Below are 21436 nucleotides of genomic sequence, written 5' to 3' on the forward strand. Positions count from 1 at the left end.
AGATAGATTAAGGGGGGTTGGTCTATTCTATTGAATATAGTAATGGGGATAAGAACATAAGTTGGTTACAGATACATTTAATCAAAAATATTTGAATTTCAATATTAATCACAAATTTACCAAAATATAAAGATTTGTTTTACTAAACAAGTTAATTATTCATTTCCAATTAAATTTGTTCATTAAACAAATGAACACGCAATTAGTGAAGAAAGCGTAACAGTTGGATATGATAACATTTTTGTATACCTTTAGAGAAACAATATCTATAGAAATAAATTTAAGTAAAAAATATTTCGATGATAGATCTCAGAATATTCTTCTCTTTCCGAAAGAGCCAAATGTAACCCTCCATGTTAAGTACTTGTAAAGCTATGTTGAAAGATTGTATAACTGTTTAGTTTTCCAACTAAATGTCTTCTGCGTTACTTACAAACGTGCTACAACCTTGGTATATGGAACGCCTGATAATGTTCATTTCCCATCATTATAGAAACCAAATATTATATCAGATTATAATCATCTGCATAAATTTACTAAAGCAGAACCTATGTACAGCAGTAGTATTGCAAATGCTATGTTTAAACAAACGAGACTCACCCAAGCTTTCGTCTAACAAAAGTTAAATTCCACAGCGACGTAATCAAAGTACTCGAATTTCACAGTAGCACAGAAGTAATTAAACATCACGAGATAAGTACGCAAATAGAGCATCTTGTATTATTCCTAATAATCTTTACATGACATTCGGAGATTATACCAAGTGACAGCATCTGAGCTCTGTTTGCAGAAATGGAGGCTTGCGCAATGTATTTAAAGATAAAGTTGAAACCATATATTGCAAATCATTTTGTGGTAATTACACAATTAGATAACTTGGTTATTAGTACCTACTAATAGGTATTTGCTGTTTCTGTGATCATTAATTACTTTTATAATGTCTTCGAAAATATGGTGAAATCTTTGAAAGACAAATCTTCAAGAAGTCTTAACAGCTAGTGGGTGGCTCCTTTGCACAGGATGCTAGATCATGGGTACTACAATGGCGCCTATTTCTGCCGTAAAGCAGTTATAAACATTATTGTGTTTCGGTCTGAAGGGCGCCGTAGCTAGTGAAATTACTGGGCAAATGGGACTTAACATCTTATGTCGCAGTACAACTGCGCTCGTACACCGTGCCGCTCAGAATTTTTGGGTCTTTCAAGAATCCTGATGTGCACTGTATTGTAATGGGCAGGGCGTATCAATTACCATCAGCTAAACGTCCTGCTCCTCTCGTCCCTAATTTTCATAGAGAAAAGCTAGCAGAATTTTACTACGCCATTATCTGATCAAGTTACGCGATAAAATGTGTTCATACTAGGGTTTTTAACAAAGTCTTGAAGAAACATTAAGCTTGGTGTTTCCAGACCTACAAGTTCAAGGTAATCACAAGGTATTATCCGCATTTTTTTTCGTTTTAATTGCGTTTTAATTTCGTTCTAAATGTAGTGAAATGAGCATTTGTAATGTATGACAATAAACTAATATCCTTGACAAATGGTTAGATAGAGTATAGTCATTTTTTGTTTGTATCTTATTATATTTGCATCATGAAATATATTTATAATAAGTTATATCGTTGAAGCAATAGTCGTTGTAGATCAGTTGATTCTCACCACCAATACAATACAGTAATGGAACACTACTTTATCATCATACTAGAGCGCCCGAATCAACGCACGCACACATACACATGACTTACACGGCCGCTTAGCAATCTTGGGAAGACAAAACTGTTGAGTGGCACGTCGTACGCCGTCGAGTCTGGTCGCTGTCTGAGTTATATGAGCTGAACCGCGCTGTTCACGTCAACAATATCTTATACACATTCTAGCGCTCTGCCCAGACATAGGTATAAACCAGTGGTCCACAAGAGTCAGAATATGATTTCAAGATTCTCGGACGATACGATACGTGCACGCTGTGAAGAATTATTGATTTCACGAGAACTGGAAGCAACTTCAAAAGGTATCGACCTTATGAACACGATATCGGAATGGCCGGCAATATTGGTATCACGCTTTTGGTCTAGAGCGTTAGTAACACAGGAGAACTCTAAGGCAACGACGCATTGTATCATACACCGACAGGTGTTAGCTTTGAATACTCTTCTTGGATGTCTTATGAATACAATGCAAATGCAATACAATTTTTTAATTCAACTTTTTAATTAAAGTTTTTTTCGGATTGATTCAGTCAAATAAAGAAATCGATGTAGGCCCTGGCCAAGAAAAGGTTGGGAACCACTGGTCACTGTTAAGTGTTAGAAGAGTGCTGAATTACGCTACTATTCTCTTATTTGTATCGTGGTAATGGTGCAAGTAGCTGGTACAAACCATATATTATTGAAATGGTACTGCATATAAAAATGGGCACGTCCTCCAAAGTGATAGATAAACTATCAATGAAACACAAATATACAATGTCTGGGTTACTACGCTTCTGATTAACAGTTCTCACGATATTGTTTAACTAATATTTGACCGCAATATTAAAGTATACATGTTATCATTTGTTATATTCGAGTAATTAATATAAGCGAAACTCCTGTTAATATCGTTAATAAGTAATAATTTTGGATGAGTTTGATCTTTGTATTATTTTTTAAAGTTTTCGGGTTTGCAGGGTAAATGAACATGCCGATATCCTGATGGTAAATTATTGCCACCGATAATGCTCCATTCCACATTAATATACACCAGAGAAGTATTCTCCGTAACTTGGTTAAACGTAAGAAACTTCTACAATCTTACTATGGAAGAGTGCTATTCATTTTTTATTCTGATTTCGATGTTATGTTGCAACTAACCAAAAAATGTGACAATGATTAAAAAAAATCTACGTGTAAAGACGGGGTTGGAAATTTTATTCCTAAGCAACCACAATGGCACATTAACAAGAAATAAAAAGACTTATTATTATTATTAACCACAATGGGTACAGACCCCATATGAATATCAATGGAAAGGTCGCGTAAAAACCTTAAAATCGTTGAGTTTGGGTTTCGAGAAGGTCGGGATCAAAAGTTAGGTTCTAAAATTTCCCATAGAGATACATTGAAAATGTGGTTTGTTTACCAGGCATGCATACATAAGGAGGAGACACGTTAGGGATGAGAGGGTCGTCACTAGTAACATATTTGAAAACATATTTTTTAAAACCAGAGTGATCACTTTATTTAGTGATTACATAGTTCAGATATATTGTTTTTGTTTTATTTTCTTATTTATATAGTCCATGATAGACTAAATTAGCAAAGGTTGAATCCTCAAGTTTTGTTTGCTTAGAAAACATTCTTGTTAAAATTTTAATTATTATAAATTATTTTTCACTTGAACTACTCTATTCGTAATAAAAAAGACTTGTTAATGTTGCTTGTATCAGTAACAGTGTGTGAGAACAGTTCGTATAGGAGATTTTAACTTTCAGTCATGTCATTCTGAAGGGCAAATGTGAATCTGCAGTGCAAATAAATTAAAAGTTCGGCGAACGTATCCGCTGTAATTGCGGCGGTTGCCGTGATTGTAAGAGTTAACACATAATACATTACAGTTTGTGTCAACACACAATCAGGCGAGCGTGGACGAATCAGGCGCCGACCAACGTAATCTAGGTTAACAGGGGTCAAACGGCATCACAAATTCCAATACGATATTAGACAGATCTGTGGCGCGAATCGACAATTCTAAGAGCAACGCTTATTGGCTTCCTAGTTCGTTTTGATTGTTCATATTCAGCTTCCTTTTCAACGTCAACTGCAGATTATGAATGGCTTTATGCATATTCTTAGAACATACTAGCGTATAGACCATAGTTTCTCAACCTTATTTTGCTCACCGCCCACTTTGACAATATGTTTTTTTCTAGAGTATTTTCGTATATTTTTTTGCCTTTTTAGACTGTTTAATCTACCCACTCCCCATCTGCGCCATCTCAATGCCCCCTAATTTTCTCTGGGTCTTCTACTGCCCCCCCGAAAGTCTCAAACGCCCACAGGGGGGCGTTATCGCCCACGTTGAGAACCTATGGCATAGACGATCCGACAGCCCAATAATGAGTGACCAATTTAGATTTTTCAATGTGTGCGTTAGCTAGTGGTTTAATATTCAAAGTACTAAGGAGCTAATGCCAAGCTTGGCTGACAGTTTACAACTTGTCAATCAAAATCGGTTATAGTAACAGAATAGCTTATCTTTTCTATCATGTTGTTTCCGTAAAAGATATTCTTCTCTCTCACACACTTTATTTGTCTGCCCCTTCAACTACCACTGGTATTTTTATTGAAAATTCTCATTTGTTGGAAATATAATAATTTAAAATTTTTCGATAGAAAGGTAAAATAAAATAAAAACACAATACAAATAATTTGTACATACATAGTATTATAGATTTTTTCAATAGCTTTGAGACATTTACTGAAATCATCCTCACTACAGAGTTTCTTGCGCCGATTCTTCTCTCTCAGAACGCCATTTGTTTCCGAAGCGGTAGTAATATCTAGTATAATTGAAATGACATCAAAAAGAATTCTGAAGGAAACAATTTTGAGAAAATAAATGCCTTTTATGCCTTTTATAAGCATTCTTTTGCTACACATAAAATAATACGTCTCAGATATGAGAGCGATAATTCGGAGGCTAGGATATTCTAGCATTTCAGACTACTTAATTGGCTTTTTATTATATAAAAAAACTCACAAAATAACGCATCAGTTAATGCAACAAAAAGAAAAAAGCTTTTTACGTTTCACATGCACTTCTCTCAGTCTCTCTTTATCATCAATTTGAAATATTTGCAAATGTAATGATATCAGATATTCATAAACATTCAATAGCCTGAAAACCAGCAAAACATTTTGCTATATCACTTGTATCAAGTTCCATTTCAATTTGAAAATCATCGTTGATAAGCTTCATTGGTACCTGTCACAGATGATATTTTATCTGTGGCTTTGTTTAACCTTATAAAATATAAATTCGCTAGATGTGGCTCGATCGTTCAATGAGGCGTAATCAGTGCGCTCTCATGTCTGACGCAATATAATACATGTGTCCAATTTGAATCTCTACTCCCCTTAAGTGGTACGACTCTTCTTAGATTAAATTTTAGAATAGGCATTCTGTGTCTTAGATCTCTGTATTCTGTATCAAATAGATTTCTATCTTCTTCTAGTACTACTTCAGTAACGACGGTTGGCTTTTTGGATTCATTCCTACCACCAGTCCAAATAGTTGCTCAACGGAGGTAATTTAAGTTCTCTTTCGGATTTTTGCTAGCCAGTATTCCCTTCTTCGCCCAGCCCGTCTCTTTTTCCTTCACCTCATCAAGCTTCTCATCATGATGGATCGATTACTATCTTCATGTCGCTATCATTGCCTTTTAGCTCATCTTTGTATTGTCATTGACATCATAGGACTCTTCTCAATTTATTGAGAGAAGTTTCGGCAACTTATGTACGGGTTTTAATTTCTTCGTGGGCAGCCTAATTTTTATTTACTCAATGACTTACTAGCATAGACTATCCCAGCCACAGGTATGCGAAAGTTTATGTTTGGATTTTTTATGGGTGGCTTTAAGTAACGAGAGTCTCACTATGTTCATCTCTTGCTTTCCACAACAGATATTTGTAAGATACCCGTTGCCGCTTTGTGTGAACAGCTGCTGCTTATTGTTCATTGGATCTGATGCGACATCAAGGGCCTTCAAATATACCGTCTTCATTCGTAATAAAACCAATTATTTATTAATCCTATTCTAGGTATTAAAATATTTTAGTCCTTTCTATTAAACGTCTTTTTCAACTTAATGGAGTAGCAATGAACAATTTAATATATGGTTTAACAAGCCGATGGGATTACTTTGAATCCTTATTACTTCAAGGCTCGCAACGAATATAAAAGACTATTGAAGACTATAAGTTTTGTAGATGTTCGTTGCTGGCCAATTGCCTATATGTATCCTTTCATTTAAATAAAATTGAGGTTCACTTCATAGTGTTTGCTCACCCCCACCCATTACATCATTTATAATGTGGCAACGATAGAGTTAATTATCTTCGAGTGCTACTAAAGCAGCAGGTATTTTTTATGGGATAGGAGGACAAACGAGCGTACGGGTCACCTGGTGTTAAGTGATCACCGACGCCAACATTCTCTTGCAACACCAGAGGAATCACAAGAACGTTGCCGGCCTTTAAGGAAGGTGTACGCGCTTTTTTTGAAGGTGTCGTATCGTCCTGGAAGCACCGCACAAGGAAGCTCATTCCACAGCTTTGTAGTACGTGGAAGAAAGCTCCTTGAAAATCGCACTGTGGAGGACCGCCACACATCCAGATGGTGGGGATGATATCCTAATTTGTGGCGTGTCGTGCGAAGGTGGCATACATCTCTAGCTAAGCACGAACCCCTCTTGGTCTTCCACGCGGGCAGCTAATTGCGATGGCTATAAACAACACACACATATTTTCATAATAAGAATCAGTTATGTAGGTATGCAGAAATGAACAGGCAAATAATAAATATAAATCAAATTAAGGAAAATCTAAAAAATCTAAAATATATAGTTAGTCTATGTCACACCTAAAGCATAGCAAAGTAAGTCCAGTCAAAACAAGTGTGAATCAATCAGACAGACAGACATAAAACGCATTCTTAATGTTAAAAACAGATCAATCAATATTATTTAACTGTTAACATACTTTTTATTTCGGAAAAGGACAACAAACGAGCGTAAGGGCCACTTGGTGTTAAGTGATCACCGCCGCCCACATTCTTTTGCATCACCAGAGCAATCACAGAAGCGCTGCCGGCTTTTACGGAAGGTTTTTGTAGTACCTATCGTCCCGGAAACACCACATAAGGAAGTTCATTCCATAGCTTTGTTGTACGTGGAAGAAGTGAGTTAGCCCTTCGGAACACTCCCCGTGATAGATGCGATAGATCGCCCCATAAAGCACAACGCTAGGTGATCGAGCCGTTCACAGAGCACTGGGTCCCCGACAATTCGAGCAGCTTCATGCCAACGTTCCAAACTTCCATTTTTATACCTAAGACGATAATATATTGACTATTTTATTACAGAGTCTTTCAACGGAGTTACGAAGAAGCAAGACTCCTCCTCGGAGGTCTCCAGAGGAACGTGCAGTTCCACGGCCTCCGTCAGCACCCATTCATCACGACCGTCCTCCCCACACGCCCCACCTCTCTCCGAAAAAGGAGGCCTTCAACAACCTCCTTAACAAAGGAATATCAGGTATGTACTTAAGGATATTTGTAGAATATGCCAAACTTTTTGTGATAGTGAGTTATGGTTTGATAGTTATGAATTATCTAAGAAAACAATCAATATTATTGAAGGGTCATGTATTTAAATCAATGGGGGAACAATGTGTATCTAATTCATTCTAAATGTTTCCTGGCAACAGAGCAACATTCTTTAATTTTATATTATAGCGGTATTTGCTTGTGAATAGAAAAAAAATCTTTGCTGCTGGGTATCAGGGGACTACGTCCGAGTACAAACATCATGACTGAGTGCGTACTGCTTATAAAAATGGTTGTTTCTTAAAACTTTAATAACTTTATACTAAATTAAGATATCGCAATATTTTTTTTAGATAATGGCCAAGTGTGAAAGGAATAAAACTTAAAAGACTTAGGTAATTGAAATCTATTCAGTAGGTTTTCCGTGATGCGCGCACAACTGCAGTCCACTATCATTAAATTTATATTTAGCAGGGACTACTACCGAGACAAAATAATTATAGTTCTAAGGCTCAGATCAAAAGAACCTACTTGGACTTTGCTCAGACTTTACTTACGTAAAACTTAGCTCAGTGTAATAAAACTTACTAACTTGACTTATGCATTGGGCTGTCTTAGCTTACGGTAAGCATACGTAAGTCTGAGCAATATTAAAGTACGCCTAAGAGTTCTAAGAATGCATTAAAACATAAAAAATAGGTGCCTATAATAAAAAATAGTACAATTTACTAAGTAGAAGTTCTAAAAGTGTTCTAGTGTTGACCCTGTGTACTACATAACCAGCGCTTATGATTGTGTGTTTACCACAGTTTTATATATTTCATTTAAGGACGCTTTTTGCTTCAGGCGACACTAAATGCCAGCGACCTTGAGCGATATGAGTTCACGGCTGCCGGCCCGCCATCTGTGTAGCAAAGCCAATATTTTTCAAAATTCTTGCGTGGAAAATAGTTTATATGCTTACAATCCTCGTTATTCACTACTAATCTGAATAAATGAACCTACACAAAAAAGTACAAGCTATAAGAATAACTTTTCTGAGAGAAGTACCAAAAAATGCGTCACGCCATGCCAAAAAACTTGTTTAACTTCAAAGAAAAGTGGTAGTTCGAAATGGCACAGCAGTGTTAACTTTAACCAACAGCAAGCATAAGCGACCTTCAAATAAGACTTAAGGATATGTGTAACAGGAATAAATAGTGTTCATAGCTCGAAATGCTATACTTTCACCACAAAACTTGTCTAAAAACACCATGTTTGCGTGTTTTCTGCTTACTCTTCGCCTTAACAGATCATATAAAAAGCGTTTATAATCTGTACCTAAACATGTATATAATCTCATTGGAAAGAGACCATTGCACCGTTTATTCGGAGTCACGCGCCGTCGTCTCAAACCGCTTTGTTATTTCTCATCTCCGCGATAATCTGTTTTAATCATTGATACCGATATGTAGTACTGCTGTCACAAATTGTATCAGTGTCTACTGATAATGTAATTCAATAAAGTTATGATGGTTTTTTGCTTCTATAATTTAAATCTGCTAATGCTTTTTTAAAATCGTTGTTATTAATTATATTTATTATTAATGTTAACACGAGGAACAAACATAAACTTAAAAAACATAAGTAGTAGACATCTACCACTCGGTTAAGTTGCGTTAGTTAGTATTTTATTGGACGACGTATTACTTTTACAACAATATCCTAGAAAATGTGTTACGACATTCAAAAGAATTGTTAAAAACGTTTGTGTTGTAAAGTTTACTATAACATAAATGATTTTCTTAATGATACCACAGCTGGGAATAGAGCGAAAGCCCTAAACGGCTGTGAAACACACATTTTTTTAAGTATCGTTATTATTACCCGACTACAATTTACTACAATATAAACATATGGCGAAGTCTTATATCGGCTTAAAATCAAAGAATTATAATATTCTAAACAAACATTTCGAGATTAAAATGTAACAAAAAACCGATTTATTATGGGTTCAGTGACGTCAAAACTCCTCACATCGTTAGTAGGAAACCTGGAATTAATACCCTACTTTGATTCCCTCTTTAATAATTTCCATTCATTCGCTACTCTTTATGAATCATAATCTCTAAATCTTTAATGTTTTATCCCCCTCCAACGACTTGAATTGGAATAGTTCTATCCCTTTCTTAAGTTCTTTTACCCCTTAAATCTAATCCGGCACATCCCGTCTGCCCGTAAGCTCAAAGTGTAAGCCGATATACACACACATACAAATTGTACAATACATTGCTAATTATTATTCTTACATCACCAAATAATGTATATAATAAACTCTACGTTTTCTGATTGTATTGAATGTCAGACAACAGCATCACTGATGTAGCTAAAGACTTACAGTATATTAGCGTATAGATACAGCAAAATAGAAAAAGTAAGCGAATATATTGTGACCAATTTTGATTGACAAGTCGTAAACAATCAGCCATGCTTAGCATTACCCCCTTAGTATGTTGAATATGGTGCCAAGTATTAAGCCCTAGTGGTTAAATAACAAACACACACATTGACAAATCAAATCAAATCAAATCAAAATATTTTATTGCAAGTCACATTTTACAGTAGGATGGTTGGTACATTAATGGGTAGACAATATGTGACGCCCTGCAAGGGCACAGCAACGTTATACATAAAATAAATAAGTCTTATACATTTTTTACATTCTTATACTATATTGTAACTAATTCTCACACTTGTAATTAAAAAATTCGGGTAAATCGTAGAAGCATTTTGAAACTAAAAATTTTTTAAGATGTCTTTTAAATAGAGAAGGCTTCTCTTTATTTTTAATTTCGTTTGGGATGTGATTATAAATTTTTATTGCCATGTGGTGAGGGCTCGATGACACTAATGACATACTTGTTTGGGGAATTTTTAATTTGTTTAAATTTCTATTATTTCGCTTGTTATTTGGTAGTGTTGAGTATAAGTCCGAATGTTAAAGTTCTATATACATTATTGGACACGTAGATTATCTATAAAGTCTATGGTTGTTGCGTTATACTTAGTTGTAGTTGTAACGTTATTGATGCTAATGTTCAATATCTAGTTTAAATTAAAATAATTAAAAATTTAAACTAGATATTGATCATTGCCAAAATATAGGAACTTGTAATGTAAGTCGTCTTTACGTATCTCCTAAGTCATTTTTTAAATAATATTTTATTTTTATTTTTTTAAGACTGTATTACAAACCAATTACATAATATATTGCTAGTTATCACTATGCGAGGACTCACAAACATATTTTTAGCAGCCACTAAACGATGTTTAAAAAACAGTGGCAAAAAAACAGGGGACACGTACATCCGTTTTAGTTTAGCAAATACGACGCTAATATTAAATAAACACACATTAATTGATACATTTTCATCTATAAGTATACTAGAAGAGAAAATAATTTCAAATTTGTCATAATTAAAATAACAAACTTGTAGATTTTATCGAGCAAATACGCTTTTCTAAGGAAAAAGCCGCGCACAAAAGAATTTTCTCATACTATAAAACACCTTTGGAATAAGCATGAACATGCGAAGTTTTTATTTGATTTAAGAGTAGATAAATACAGTTTCATTTCCCGACTTAAAGATTACAAAGAGTTAAGCCCCGTTCATTTGATTACCTTTAGCATCACCTGTTATATTTTTGATGCAAATTTGAGTCTTATGCAAACGTATTAAAGTCTGATATATCGTAGTAGACATCACGTGGACCGCCAAAGACATGGTGGCGAGTTAATGCCTAATTCCTCTAATCGCCTGATATAAATCACTATTAATTTCAAGTCGGCTGCGTCGATCCGCGCCGATTAGCGATTGCACAATGCCCCACGGATTATACTCGACGGTAGATTTATCTTTTTGTCATTTCGTACCTGTGTAGCGTCGGCATATTAATATTATAAAAAAATAAGCATTTCCTGTTGACACAATAAGACCAGAGAAAGTGTTACTTTTTAAGACAAAGAATTAATATGATTAATTAATATCAAAGTTTTATTTAATTATTTCTAATACAAAACATAGTGATTCTAACAGAAGTTTCGTGTTCTTAGTGACATTAAGACACATAGCTGAAGTAAGTGCTCACTAATAGGGTTTATTTTTTATCGTATCCAGTTCGCGGTTGAGTTGGATTCTTAATACATTGATAAATTTGTATATCTACTCGTACTGACACATTGGATACGTACTCCGAATAAGTATGTACGAATAACATAGAAAAATATTAACTTGTGTCCAATCTAAACTGGCCAAAACTTACTTCTTACAATTCGTACGATGGCAGCATACCTACTTACTTTGCTTTTTTATGTACCTAGGTGTACTATTAATATGTATTTGTATTATATTGGACACACTTTTAAATTCGATGAAATACATGAACAAAGAAATGAATATAGTATATGTCCGCACGCGTGTCACGATAAATTTTTGACAATCTACCGCATATCCGCCTCGAGCATTCCACCCGCCCGTAAGTTTGTTTTCGTACCTACATCGCATAGTGACACACGTCTGCTACTAATAAATAAAAAATAGTAAAAACTGCCTTTCAAAACCAGTATTAAATAGCTATATAAGTAGGTATTATCCCTTTAAAGTCTTAGCAAAAATATGATATTCAAAATTATTAGTCCTTACACAGAGCTTTGATACATACCTACATATCTTCCTCATATATAATTTCCACAAATTTGAAGAAGTAATTTCTAAATAAAAATTTATCTTTATATTTCGTTATGTGTAATATGTTATAAAGTAACATGCTATCTGTTTCGTTATGCTGTAAGTTATAAAGCTTCGTAAAAATCGTTGTAAATTCGCAGTGGCTTCTTCTTATGCTGACCTTACATTTTCGAATAAGTCGTCTTTATACAGATAAGCCGATTTAAGTTTTTTATTCTACTGTATTTTATTTGAATAATACATGATACATAATATATAGCGAGAATTTCAGCTGGTTTGTTTAAAATTATCATGACGTGCAAGTATTTAAGTCCACGACTTATATCTTAAGATATGAATTATTGTGTTCAATGTTGCTCAAATTGGAAACGTGTCCGACACATAAACATGTCTTTATTTCACTCACTTTTTTTTTTGATTTGATTTTCATATGCCTATTCCAACTATGAATGTATAGGTTCGATTTCTGCTGTGTTCAGGAAAAACCAGTAGCTTTCCATTTGAATATTTCTACTGTATACTAATGAAACGCTCATTTGGTATTGCCCACGTTTAGTAACAAACGGACTATTCACAAATGTATAATATTAGGAAATTGACTTGAGATGTAGCTCTTTCAAATCTAGACAATTTGTTATGATTAAAGTGATATCCCTCACTTTTGAGATTAATTATATTATTTAAATTTAGACGGAACCCGAGAGTGGTCCGAGTCCCGCATGGTTCGTAAATTTTGCTTACAAATTAAATTTGTTTAATATTAAAATACCAAGGAACAGCAATAAAATATTCGCTAATATATTTCAAGTCTATGTTAGCGAGTATTGCACAGGTCTTTATATTTAGTCCCTATTGCTTAGATAAACGTCTAGGTAGAGTCTCTTACTGTTAGACAATCGATGAAAACTGAACAGGTATAATACTTAAGTGTGCGTGACAAGATACGTCATACACTCGCGATTTGTATGACACTTTGTATTAGTGTGCGTGTATTGCTCAAATTTTTTCGAAGCTTTTACATCTGTCATTGTCTATCTAGACGTATAAATGCTCTAAGCCCTGATGCAACGTGTTAACATAATCCGTGTTGGTAATCTATAAATTCCAAATTCGAATTTAAATAAAGAACTAATCTTGTACAAATAAATAAACTCCTTACATCTTAGCGAATGCGAGACCTTGTAGTAACAAAGGCGTAGATATAACATATATAGTAAGCACACACGGAGCTTAGCAAAGCTCTTCATCCGGATCAGCTGAGATTAGGTGGCCACTGCCCACAGACTCGGTATATCTCGTCGGATTATGTGAATCCGGATTTTCTCAAAGCTCGCTTCGGATTTATATTTAAACGTCTTGATAATAGAATTTTGAATTTCATGTAGATATATTACGTAATTTAGATTAACTGTTTTTAGAAATAAATTCTAAGGTCGATATGATCTGTGTTAAGAAAGGACCACACCATGTCCACCGGAAAATTTTAATGAAAAGTGCCATCGACAAAATTGATTCATATCAACAGTTAAGTTGGTCAAATCTATGATCTTTATATTTCGCACAAGCTTACTAACAGTAATCAAAAGCTCAATTCTTTAGGGTCATCAAATCAAAATCACCTTCTTCAGGCAGGTCAAGGAAATGACTTTTTTTTTTATATCCACCGCCTTTGAGGGTTGAGCTTTAATAAGAAGAAGTGGCAAGAAACTCATTGTGACAATCACTCACTCACAAATCGTTTCAGTTACAATATATGTAAAGTGATGCAGCAATAATAAAACAAAAATCAAACTAAAAATACTCAAAAAAAATGTAAATTAATACGTAAAAACAAGAGTTATTGAGTACAGTCATGGCCGACTACTACTGTATCAACAATAACTATAATACTAACAAAATATATGCCTCTGTTGCCCCAATAAAGAAATTTATTATAATAACAGTAGGCCATGGTGCAGTAGATGCATCAATCCACACACACCGTAAATAAATAAAGGTATTTAGCGACCATTTTATTAGCAATTATAAAGAATATGATTTTTAATTTTAAAACCATGAAGTAGAGTATCCGGCTACAGGATCATCTGCCACCGCAAGTAGCGCACGTTCACGAGCATGACGCATGGGCCAGCCATCGCCTCCTCGACTTTAACGCACTTACCCTTTTCTTGCTGTATCACTGTTACAGATTCTTCTTTAGATCTAGTTCTATCTATATATTATTATAAGTATTTGAGTATGTCAAATGTGCATTTTGATTGTTTCCAGATGCATCTGAATAAGTTATAATATTAAAACTTTTACATCTGTCATTGTCTATCTAGACGTATAAATGCTCTAAGCCCTGATGCAACGTGTTAACATAATCCGTGTTGGTAATCTATAAATTCCAAATTCGAATTTAAATAAAGAACTAATCTTGTACAAATAAATAAACTCCTTACATCTTAGCGAATGCGAGACCTTGTAGTAACAAAGGCGTAGATATAACACATATAGTAAGCACACACGGAGCTTAGCAAAGCTCTTCATCCGGATCAGCTGAGATTAGGTGGCCACTGCCCACAGACTCGGTATATCTCGTCGGATTATGTGAATCCGGATTTTCTCAAAGCTCGCTTCGGATTTATATTTAAACGTCTTGATAATAGAATTTTGAATTTCATGTAGATATATTACGTAATTTAGATTAACTGTTTTTAGAAATAAATTCTAAGGTCGATATGATCTGTGTTAAGAAAGGACCACACCATGTCCACCGGAAAATTTTAATGAAAAGTGCCATCGACAAAATTGATTCATATCAACAGTTAAGTTGGTCAAATCTATGATCTTTATATTTCGCACAAGCTTACTAACAGTAATCAAAAGCTCAATTCTTTAGGGTCATCAAATCAAAATCACCTTCTTCAGGCAGGTCAAGGAAATGACTTTTTTTTTTATATCCACCGCCTTTGAGGGTTGAGCTTTAATAAGAAGAAGTGGCAAGAAACTCATTGTGACAATCACTCACTCACAAATCGTTTCAGTTACAATATATGTAAAGTGATGCAGCAATAATAAAACAAAAATCAAACTAAAAATACTCAAAAAAAATGTAAATTAATACGTAAAAACAAGAGTTATTGAGTACAGTCATGGCCGACTACTACTGTATCAACAATAACTATAATACTAACAAAATATATGCCTCTGTTGCCCCAATAAAGAAATTTATTATAATAACAGTAGGCCATGGTGCAGTAGATGCATCAATCCACACACACCGTAAATAAATAAAGGTATTTAGCGACCATTTTATTAGCAATTATAAAGAATATGATTTTTAATTTTAAAACCATGAAGTAGAGTATCCGGCTACAGGATCATCTGCCACCGCAAGTAGCGCACGTTCACGAGCATGACGCATGGGCCAGCCATCGCCTCCCTCGACTTTAACGCACTTACCCTTTTCTTGCTGTATCACTGTTACAGATTCTTCTTTAGATCTAGTTCTATCTATATATTATTATAAGTATTTGAGTATGTCAAATGTGCATTTTGATTGTTTCCAGATGCATCTGAATAAGTTATAATATTAAAACTATATAGAATATTAACCCAGCATACTAACATATCCACACACACACACACACACACACACATCTAACCTGCAAACCGCTCTCGAGAATGGATCAAATCTAAGCCGGATTACTGGACCGTAGGATTTGGATTCTGCTCCATCTCGGCGGGGTCGGGAATATTATACATGTTCGCATATCAAACATTGTATGTCTAAAAATTGTCTTTATTTCGCCAAGGAGTTACCATTGTAAAATTGATCTCGAAAACATGCATATTGTTATACTATAGAAAACAGAAAATATCGGTGATACGGCGTGTATTAGAACTAAACTGGACATGATTTTATATGAGATTTTACTATTTTTTTTATATTTAGTTAAATGATCACCGCCGCCCACATTCTCTTGCAACACCAGAGGAATCACAAGAGCGTTGCCGGCCTTTAAGGAAGGAGTACGCGCTTTTTTTGAAGGTACCCATGTCGTATCGTCCCGGAAACACCGCACAAGGAAGCTCATTCCATAGCTTTGTTAGTACGTGGAAGAAAGTTCCTTGAAAACCGCACTGAGGAGGACCACCACACATCCAGATGGTGGGGATGATATTCTAACTTGTGGCGTGTCGTGCGATGGTGGTACTATTAAAAACATGATATTTATTTAATTATAAGTGCTTTATTATTTCATTTTTCTTTTTATGTGTCTGTTAATAAATCTGTTATGTTAAAATTATAATTCTTACTTAGATAATTTATACGTCTAGAAAGACTATGACAGCTGTGAAAAAAATTTAGGTTGACTGTTAACCTTTATTTTCAGCAATGCTCGCGAGTGTAAGACGTACCTTGTCACACACACTGAAGTAATAAACCTGGCCTATTTTTATCGGTTGTCTATCAACAAGAGACTCTATCTAGACGTATAAATTATCCGATAATTATATTTATAATAAATAAATTTTTAATAAATTGAAAAGTAAATCAATGTTACAAATTAAACGAAAAAGCTTTAAAACCATGTTTGACAGCTTTCAAACATTGTAAGTAGTTTTGTTCATAAATTGTAAGTGGCCATTGTCATTTTGAATGAATGAATGAATACTTTATTAATAACAAACACAAGCCACACAGAATAATACAATTAAAAAGACTTACTGACGAAAAAAAAGTAATTAAGTATAAATAACATAAAAAAAAAGAAGCAAAAAATACAAATAATCTAATATATAAAATTCTCGTGTCATGTTGTTAAACTTTGAACTCCTCCGAAACGGCTTGACCGATTCTCATTAAATTTTGAGTGCATAGTGGGTAGGTCTGAGAACCGGACAATATCTATTTTTCACCTCCCTAAATGTTTTTCACGATTTTTGTTTAAATTTTTTTGAATTTTTTTTTTAAATTTGTTTGATTATGAGTCGACATACATACAGCTTCAAATTTTCACCCATCTACGATCAACAGTTACTTTTGTATCGCGATTTTAATATCGGCAATACAACGTTTGCTGGGTGAGCTTAGTATATGTATAATATTATAGTGATTATCATAATTTAAAAGTACTGTGTAGCAGTTATTGTTATCAAAAGGAGCTGACTCAGCGTCATGCTACGTTGGTATAATACCAACACAGCGCTGATTTTCAGTAGCCCCCTGGTGATCCATTCGGTCAATACGAAACTACCAAACAAGAAAACCAACGTACACCACAATATGACAGTTGGATTTTTCATACAACATTTGCCCCCGCATAGTTGTACGTATTACTGATGCACTTTCGACCCAGTTGACACATCATCACGAATTCACTTTTCGAGCTGGTGTAACATAAAACACAATGTAGATATTGTGTTTATGGACATCTTTTACAGTGATAAAGCTTACCTTAATACTTTGACCACTTTTTGGGACCTTGTTGTAAAAGCATATACATCGCGCCACAAAAGAATTACTAACTCGAATTAGCCGAGTAGTAGGCATTATAAGTTTATGTTTGTTCCTGGTGTTAACATTATAGTTATGACAGTTTCTAGCAACTTCACTTATGTGCCTATGAACATACATAACATTATCAAGAATATATTGAGAAGCAACAGTCAAGATGTTAATTTATTTAAATTTTGCTCTCAATGATCCTTTAGGATCTAGGTTATAAATAGCGCGAATAGCCCTCTTTTGTAGCATAAAGATTGTATTAATATCGACAGCGTTGCTATATAGTAATATACCATAGGACATAATACCATGGAAATAACTATAGTAAACTAATCGCGCCGTATCTATGTCAGTTAAAAGTTTAAGTTATGTCAGTAAAACAACATTTTATTATATTTAATAATAACACTCAATGTGCTTAATATAAATCGATAGAACACATCCAGGAGGGAGCGGCAGATTATCCGGATGATCCGGTCCGGATGAGCCTCGTGTCGTTCGGAGATAAAACCGAACTACCCTCACCCCATACTACACGACTGCGACCTACACATACACGAAACACGTTATTTTAGCATTACCTACTAGAGCTTACCCTTTGTGTATGCAAACTTCATTTATTTTATAACTAGCTGTTACCCGCGATTTCATACGCATTTAATAGTGTAACCATATTAGTTGCTTTTCCAATGCTGCCACATATAGTGCCCTGTACTTCCCTGGGACATAAAAAGAATAAAAGTCGCAGGCCCAAGGCTGTCGTAAAAGGCGACAAAGTAACCAGAGGCTTCTTTGCACAGGATGCCGGCTAGATTATGGATACCACAAAGGTGCCTTATTCTACCGTGAAGAAGTAATGTGTAAGCATTATTATGTTTCGGTCTGAAGGGCGCCGTAGCTAGTGAACTTACTGTGCAAATGAGACTTAACATCTTATGTCACAAGGTGACAAGCGTTATTGTAGTGCCGCTCATAATTTTTGGGTTTGTCAAGAATCCTGAGGCACTGCATTGTAATGGGCAGGGCGTATCAATTAACATCAGCTGAACGTCCTGCTCGTCTCGTTCCTTACTTTCATAAATTAAATGTTGTATACATATTCAAAACAATCGTGACACTTATAAATAAGTAAAGTGGCTTTCTATTAATAACAAACTTTACCTTTTTAGAAGATTAGTTTAGATTTTTTAAATCAGTAATATTTTTTGTGTAATAATTATTATTAAAATGCGAAAAAGAACATGCTACATGAAGTACTCTCAAAAATATAGCAATAATTTGTAAGCTACTTGAATTTTTATTTGATATTAAAATAGATTGTGAATAATAGTTAATTAAAACGTAAAATCCTACGCATATTTTTTTTAAATATTGAGAATGTCATGGCTTATCGTTTAATCTGATACGCCGCTGCTAATCTGTTTAACATTTAAATGACTAGTATATCATATTTCATAAACTGTTTTAATTGTATATTTACATGCGGATATCATATGAATAATATGTTAATATCTCAAACGTGGACAAATCTTTGTATTTAAATTTAGTTATTTTTACGACAAGATTAATAATTAAAATGATATGTTTATGACAACTAGCGCTCGACAGTGCCTTCGCATGACTTAGATTTCATTTACATGGGTAACATCTAATATATAAAATTCTCATGTCACGTTGTTTGTAGTTAAACTCCTTCGAAACGGCCTGACCGATTCTCATGAAAGTTGAATGCATATTGGGTAGGTCTGAGAATCGGACAACATCTATTTTTAATCCCCCTAAATGTTAAGGGTGGTCCACGCCAAATTTTTTTTTTTTATTTTTTTGAAATTTGTTTGATTATGAGTCAGCATTAAAAAATACATACAACTTCAAATTTACCCATCTACGATCAACAGTTACTTTTGTATCGCGATTTTAATATCGGCAATACAACGTTTGCTGGGTCAGCTAGTTTACATATAAATACTTATCGCTGATATTATATTTTCTGTTTTTCATTCTCGAAGTGAAAACTTCTTTAGCCGTGTTGGGCACTTTTTGGTAGGAGAAAATGTTATGGATTCTCGTCACCGACATGCTCATGACTTGCTGTAGTAATACACTTTTTGGATGGATGAAATCTTATGAGCTCGCGCCACTAAAATGCTTACAGCAGTATATCTGTAGCTAAACAGCGGAAATATTGTATAATGTGTATATATAATACTGTGAATTGTTGTAATAGAGTAATTGTTTGAAAAGTTTAAAAATCAATAATTTAATTGTTTTTAAATGTTATGAAATCTCAAATTGTAATACTAAAGGTTCTAAAATTTAAGGTCTGCCAATTTTTTTTTAAATTGGTTACGCAGTTTTTTTAGGCGAATACCTACTTGTTTCGCTCCGTTTACGCTGTTTTGTCTATATCTAAACTCCAACAAACACTGTTTCACATATTGTTGTGCTTTCATTTGGATGATAATTTGGATAATATACTATCGTATAGACGACCTGACAGCCCGATTATTGGTGACCAATTTTTGCAATGCGTGCGTTATCTAGACGTTTAATATTTAAAATATTAAGGAACTAATGCCAAGCGTGGCTGACTGCCAACGACTTATGAATCAAAATCGGTTACAATTACAATAGATTCATCTATCTTGCTGTATCTCCATTGGATATGATCCTCACTTTGTTTGTCTAAACTCTTGATATTGTAATATCTAGTGGGAGGCTCCTTTGCACAGGATGCCGGCTAGATTATGGGTACCACAACGACGCCTATTTCTGCCGTGAAGCAGTAATCTGTAAGCATTACTGTGTTTTGGTCTGAAGGGTGCCGTAGCTAGTTAAATTACTGGGCAAATAAGACTTAATATCTTATGTCTCAGGGTGACGAGCGCAGTGGTAGTGCAGCTCAGAATTTTTGTGGTATTTCAAGAATCGTGAGCGGCACTGCATTGTAATGGGCAGGGCATATCAATTACCATCAGCTGAACGTCCTATTCATCTCGTCCCTTATTTTCATAAAAAAAAATCCATGACTGTAACATTATCCAATCGAGTTCAATACATAATTCAATACACACATAATAAAAATGTAAACAAAATCTTTTGACGTCATAATAGTATCTGGATTAAGTGCAAATCATACTTATATACACAGCAATGAGAGCACTATAAGAAGCTGATTTAGTAAAGGAACCTTTAGCTTCGTCATCAATCATAGAGAGATTATCTCCTGCAATTCAGTTCAGCCCAATTTGTGGTGTGTACGCGGCCTTATGCACACAAACACAACAGATTATGTTTTGCACACAGAAATGAGTCTTGAATTTTATTTTTAATCGCTTATTTTAGATTCAATTGCATTATCTGGTAATAAGAAACAAGATCCTACTAATATTATAAATGTGAAAGTTTGTATGTCTGGATGTATGTTTGAACTTCTTTAACGCAAAATCTACTGAATAGATTTTGATGAAACTTTACAATAATATAGTATCACACCAGAATAACAAATAGGCTATAATTTATAAAACTATAGTGTGAATTATACAAAATATAAAAGAAGTGTGATTGTTACTAATAAATACCACTAGCGCCATCTCTTATCAACTAGCAAGGAAAAGATCAATTTATATGGCAAAACAACGTTTGCCATGTCAGCTAGTTACTAATAACAGATAAAAAGTTTTCGCTTAATATTTCAAAAATATTGTTGAAGAGTTAATAAAGTTAAGTAATTTGTAAGGAACTAAATTTCATTTCATTTCATTTCATTTCATAACATATAGATTATCACTTGAATATATTTAAAGAGATGCTACAATTATTTGTACTTATCGGTAATGTATGAAATATATTCGTTTATTACAGAGGCGTCAATCGGTCGATATAAAGGTGGATTGCAATCAGCTAAG

General features: G+C 34.3%; 1 protein-coding gene across 1 annotated transcript in view; it reads left to right on the forward strand.

Moving 5' to 3' along the window:
* Positions 1-21436, forward strand: part of LOC126969539 (homeobox protein dve-1) — a 115151-nt gene that overhangs the window by 51707 nt on the left and 42008 nt on the right. The window contains exon 3 of the mRNA XM_050815028.1: positions 7122-7293. Coding sequence (XP_050670985.1) covers positions 7122-7293 — 172 coding nt within the window. The remainder of the gene's footprint in view (positions 1-7121; positions 7294-21436) is intronic.

This window comes from Leptidea sinapis, chromosome 18 (assembly GCF_905404315.1).
Source record: "Leptidea sinapis chromosome 18, ilLepSina1.1, whole genome shotgun sequence".
NCBI classification, from domain to species: domain Eukaryota; kingdom Metazoa; phylum Arthropoda; class Insecta; order Lepidoptera; family Pieridae; genus Leptidea; species Leptidea sinapis.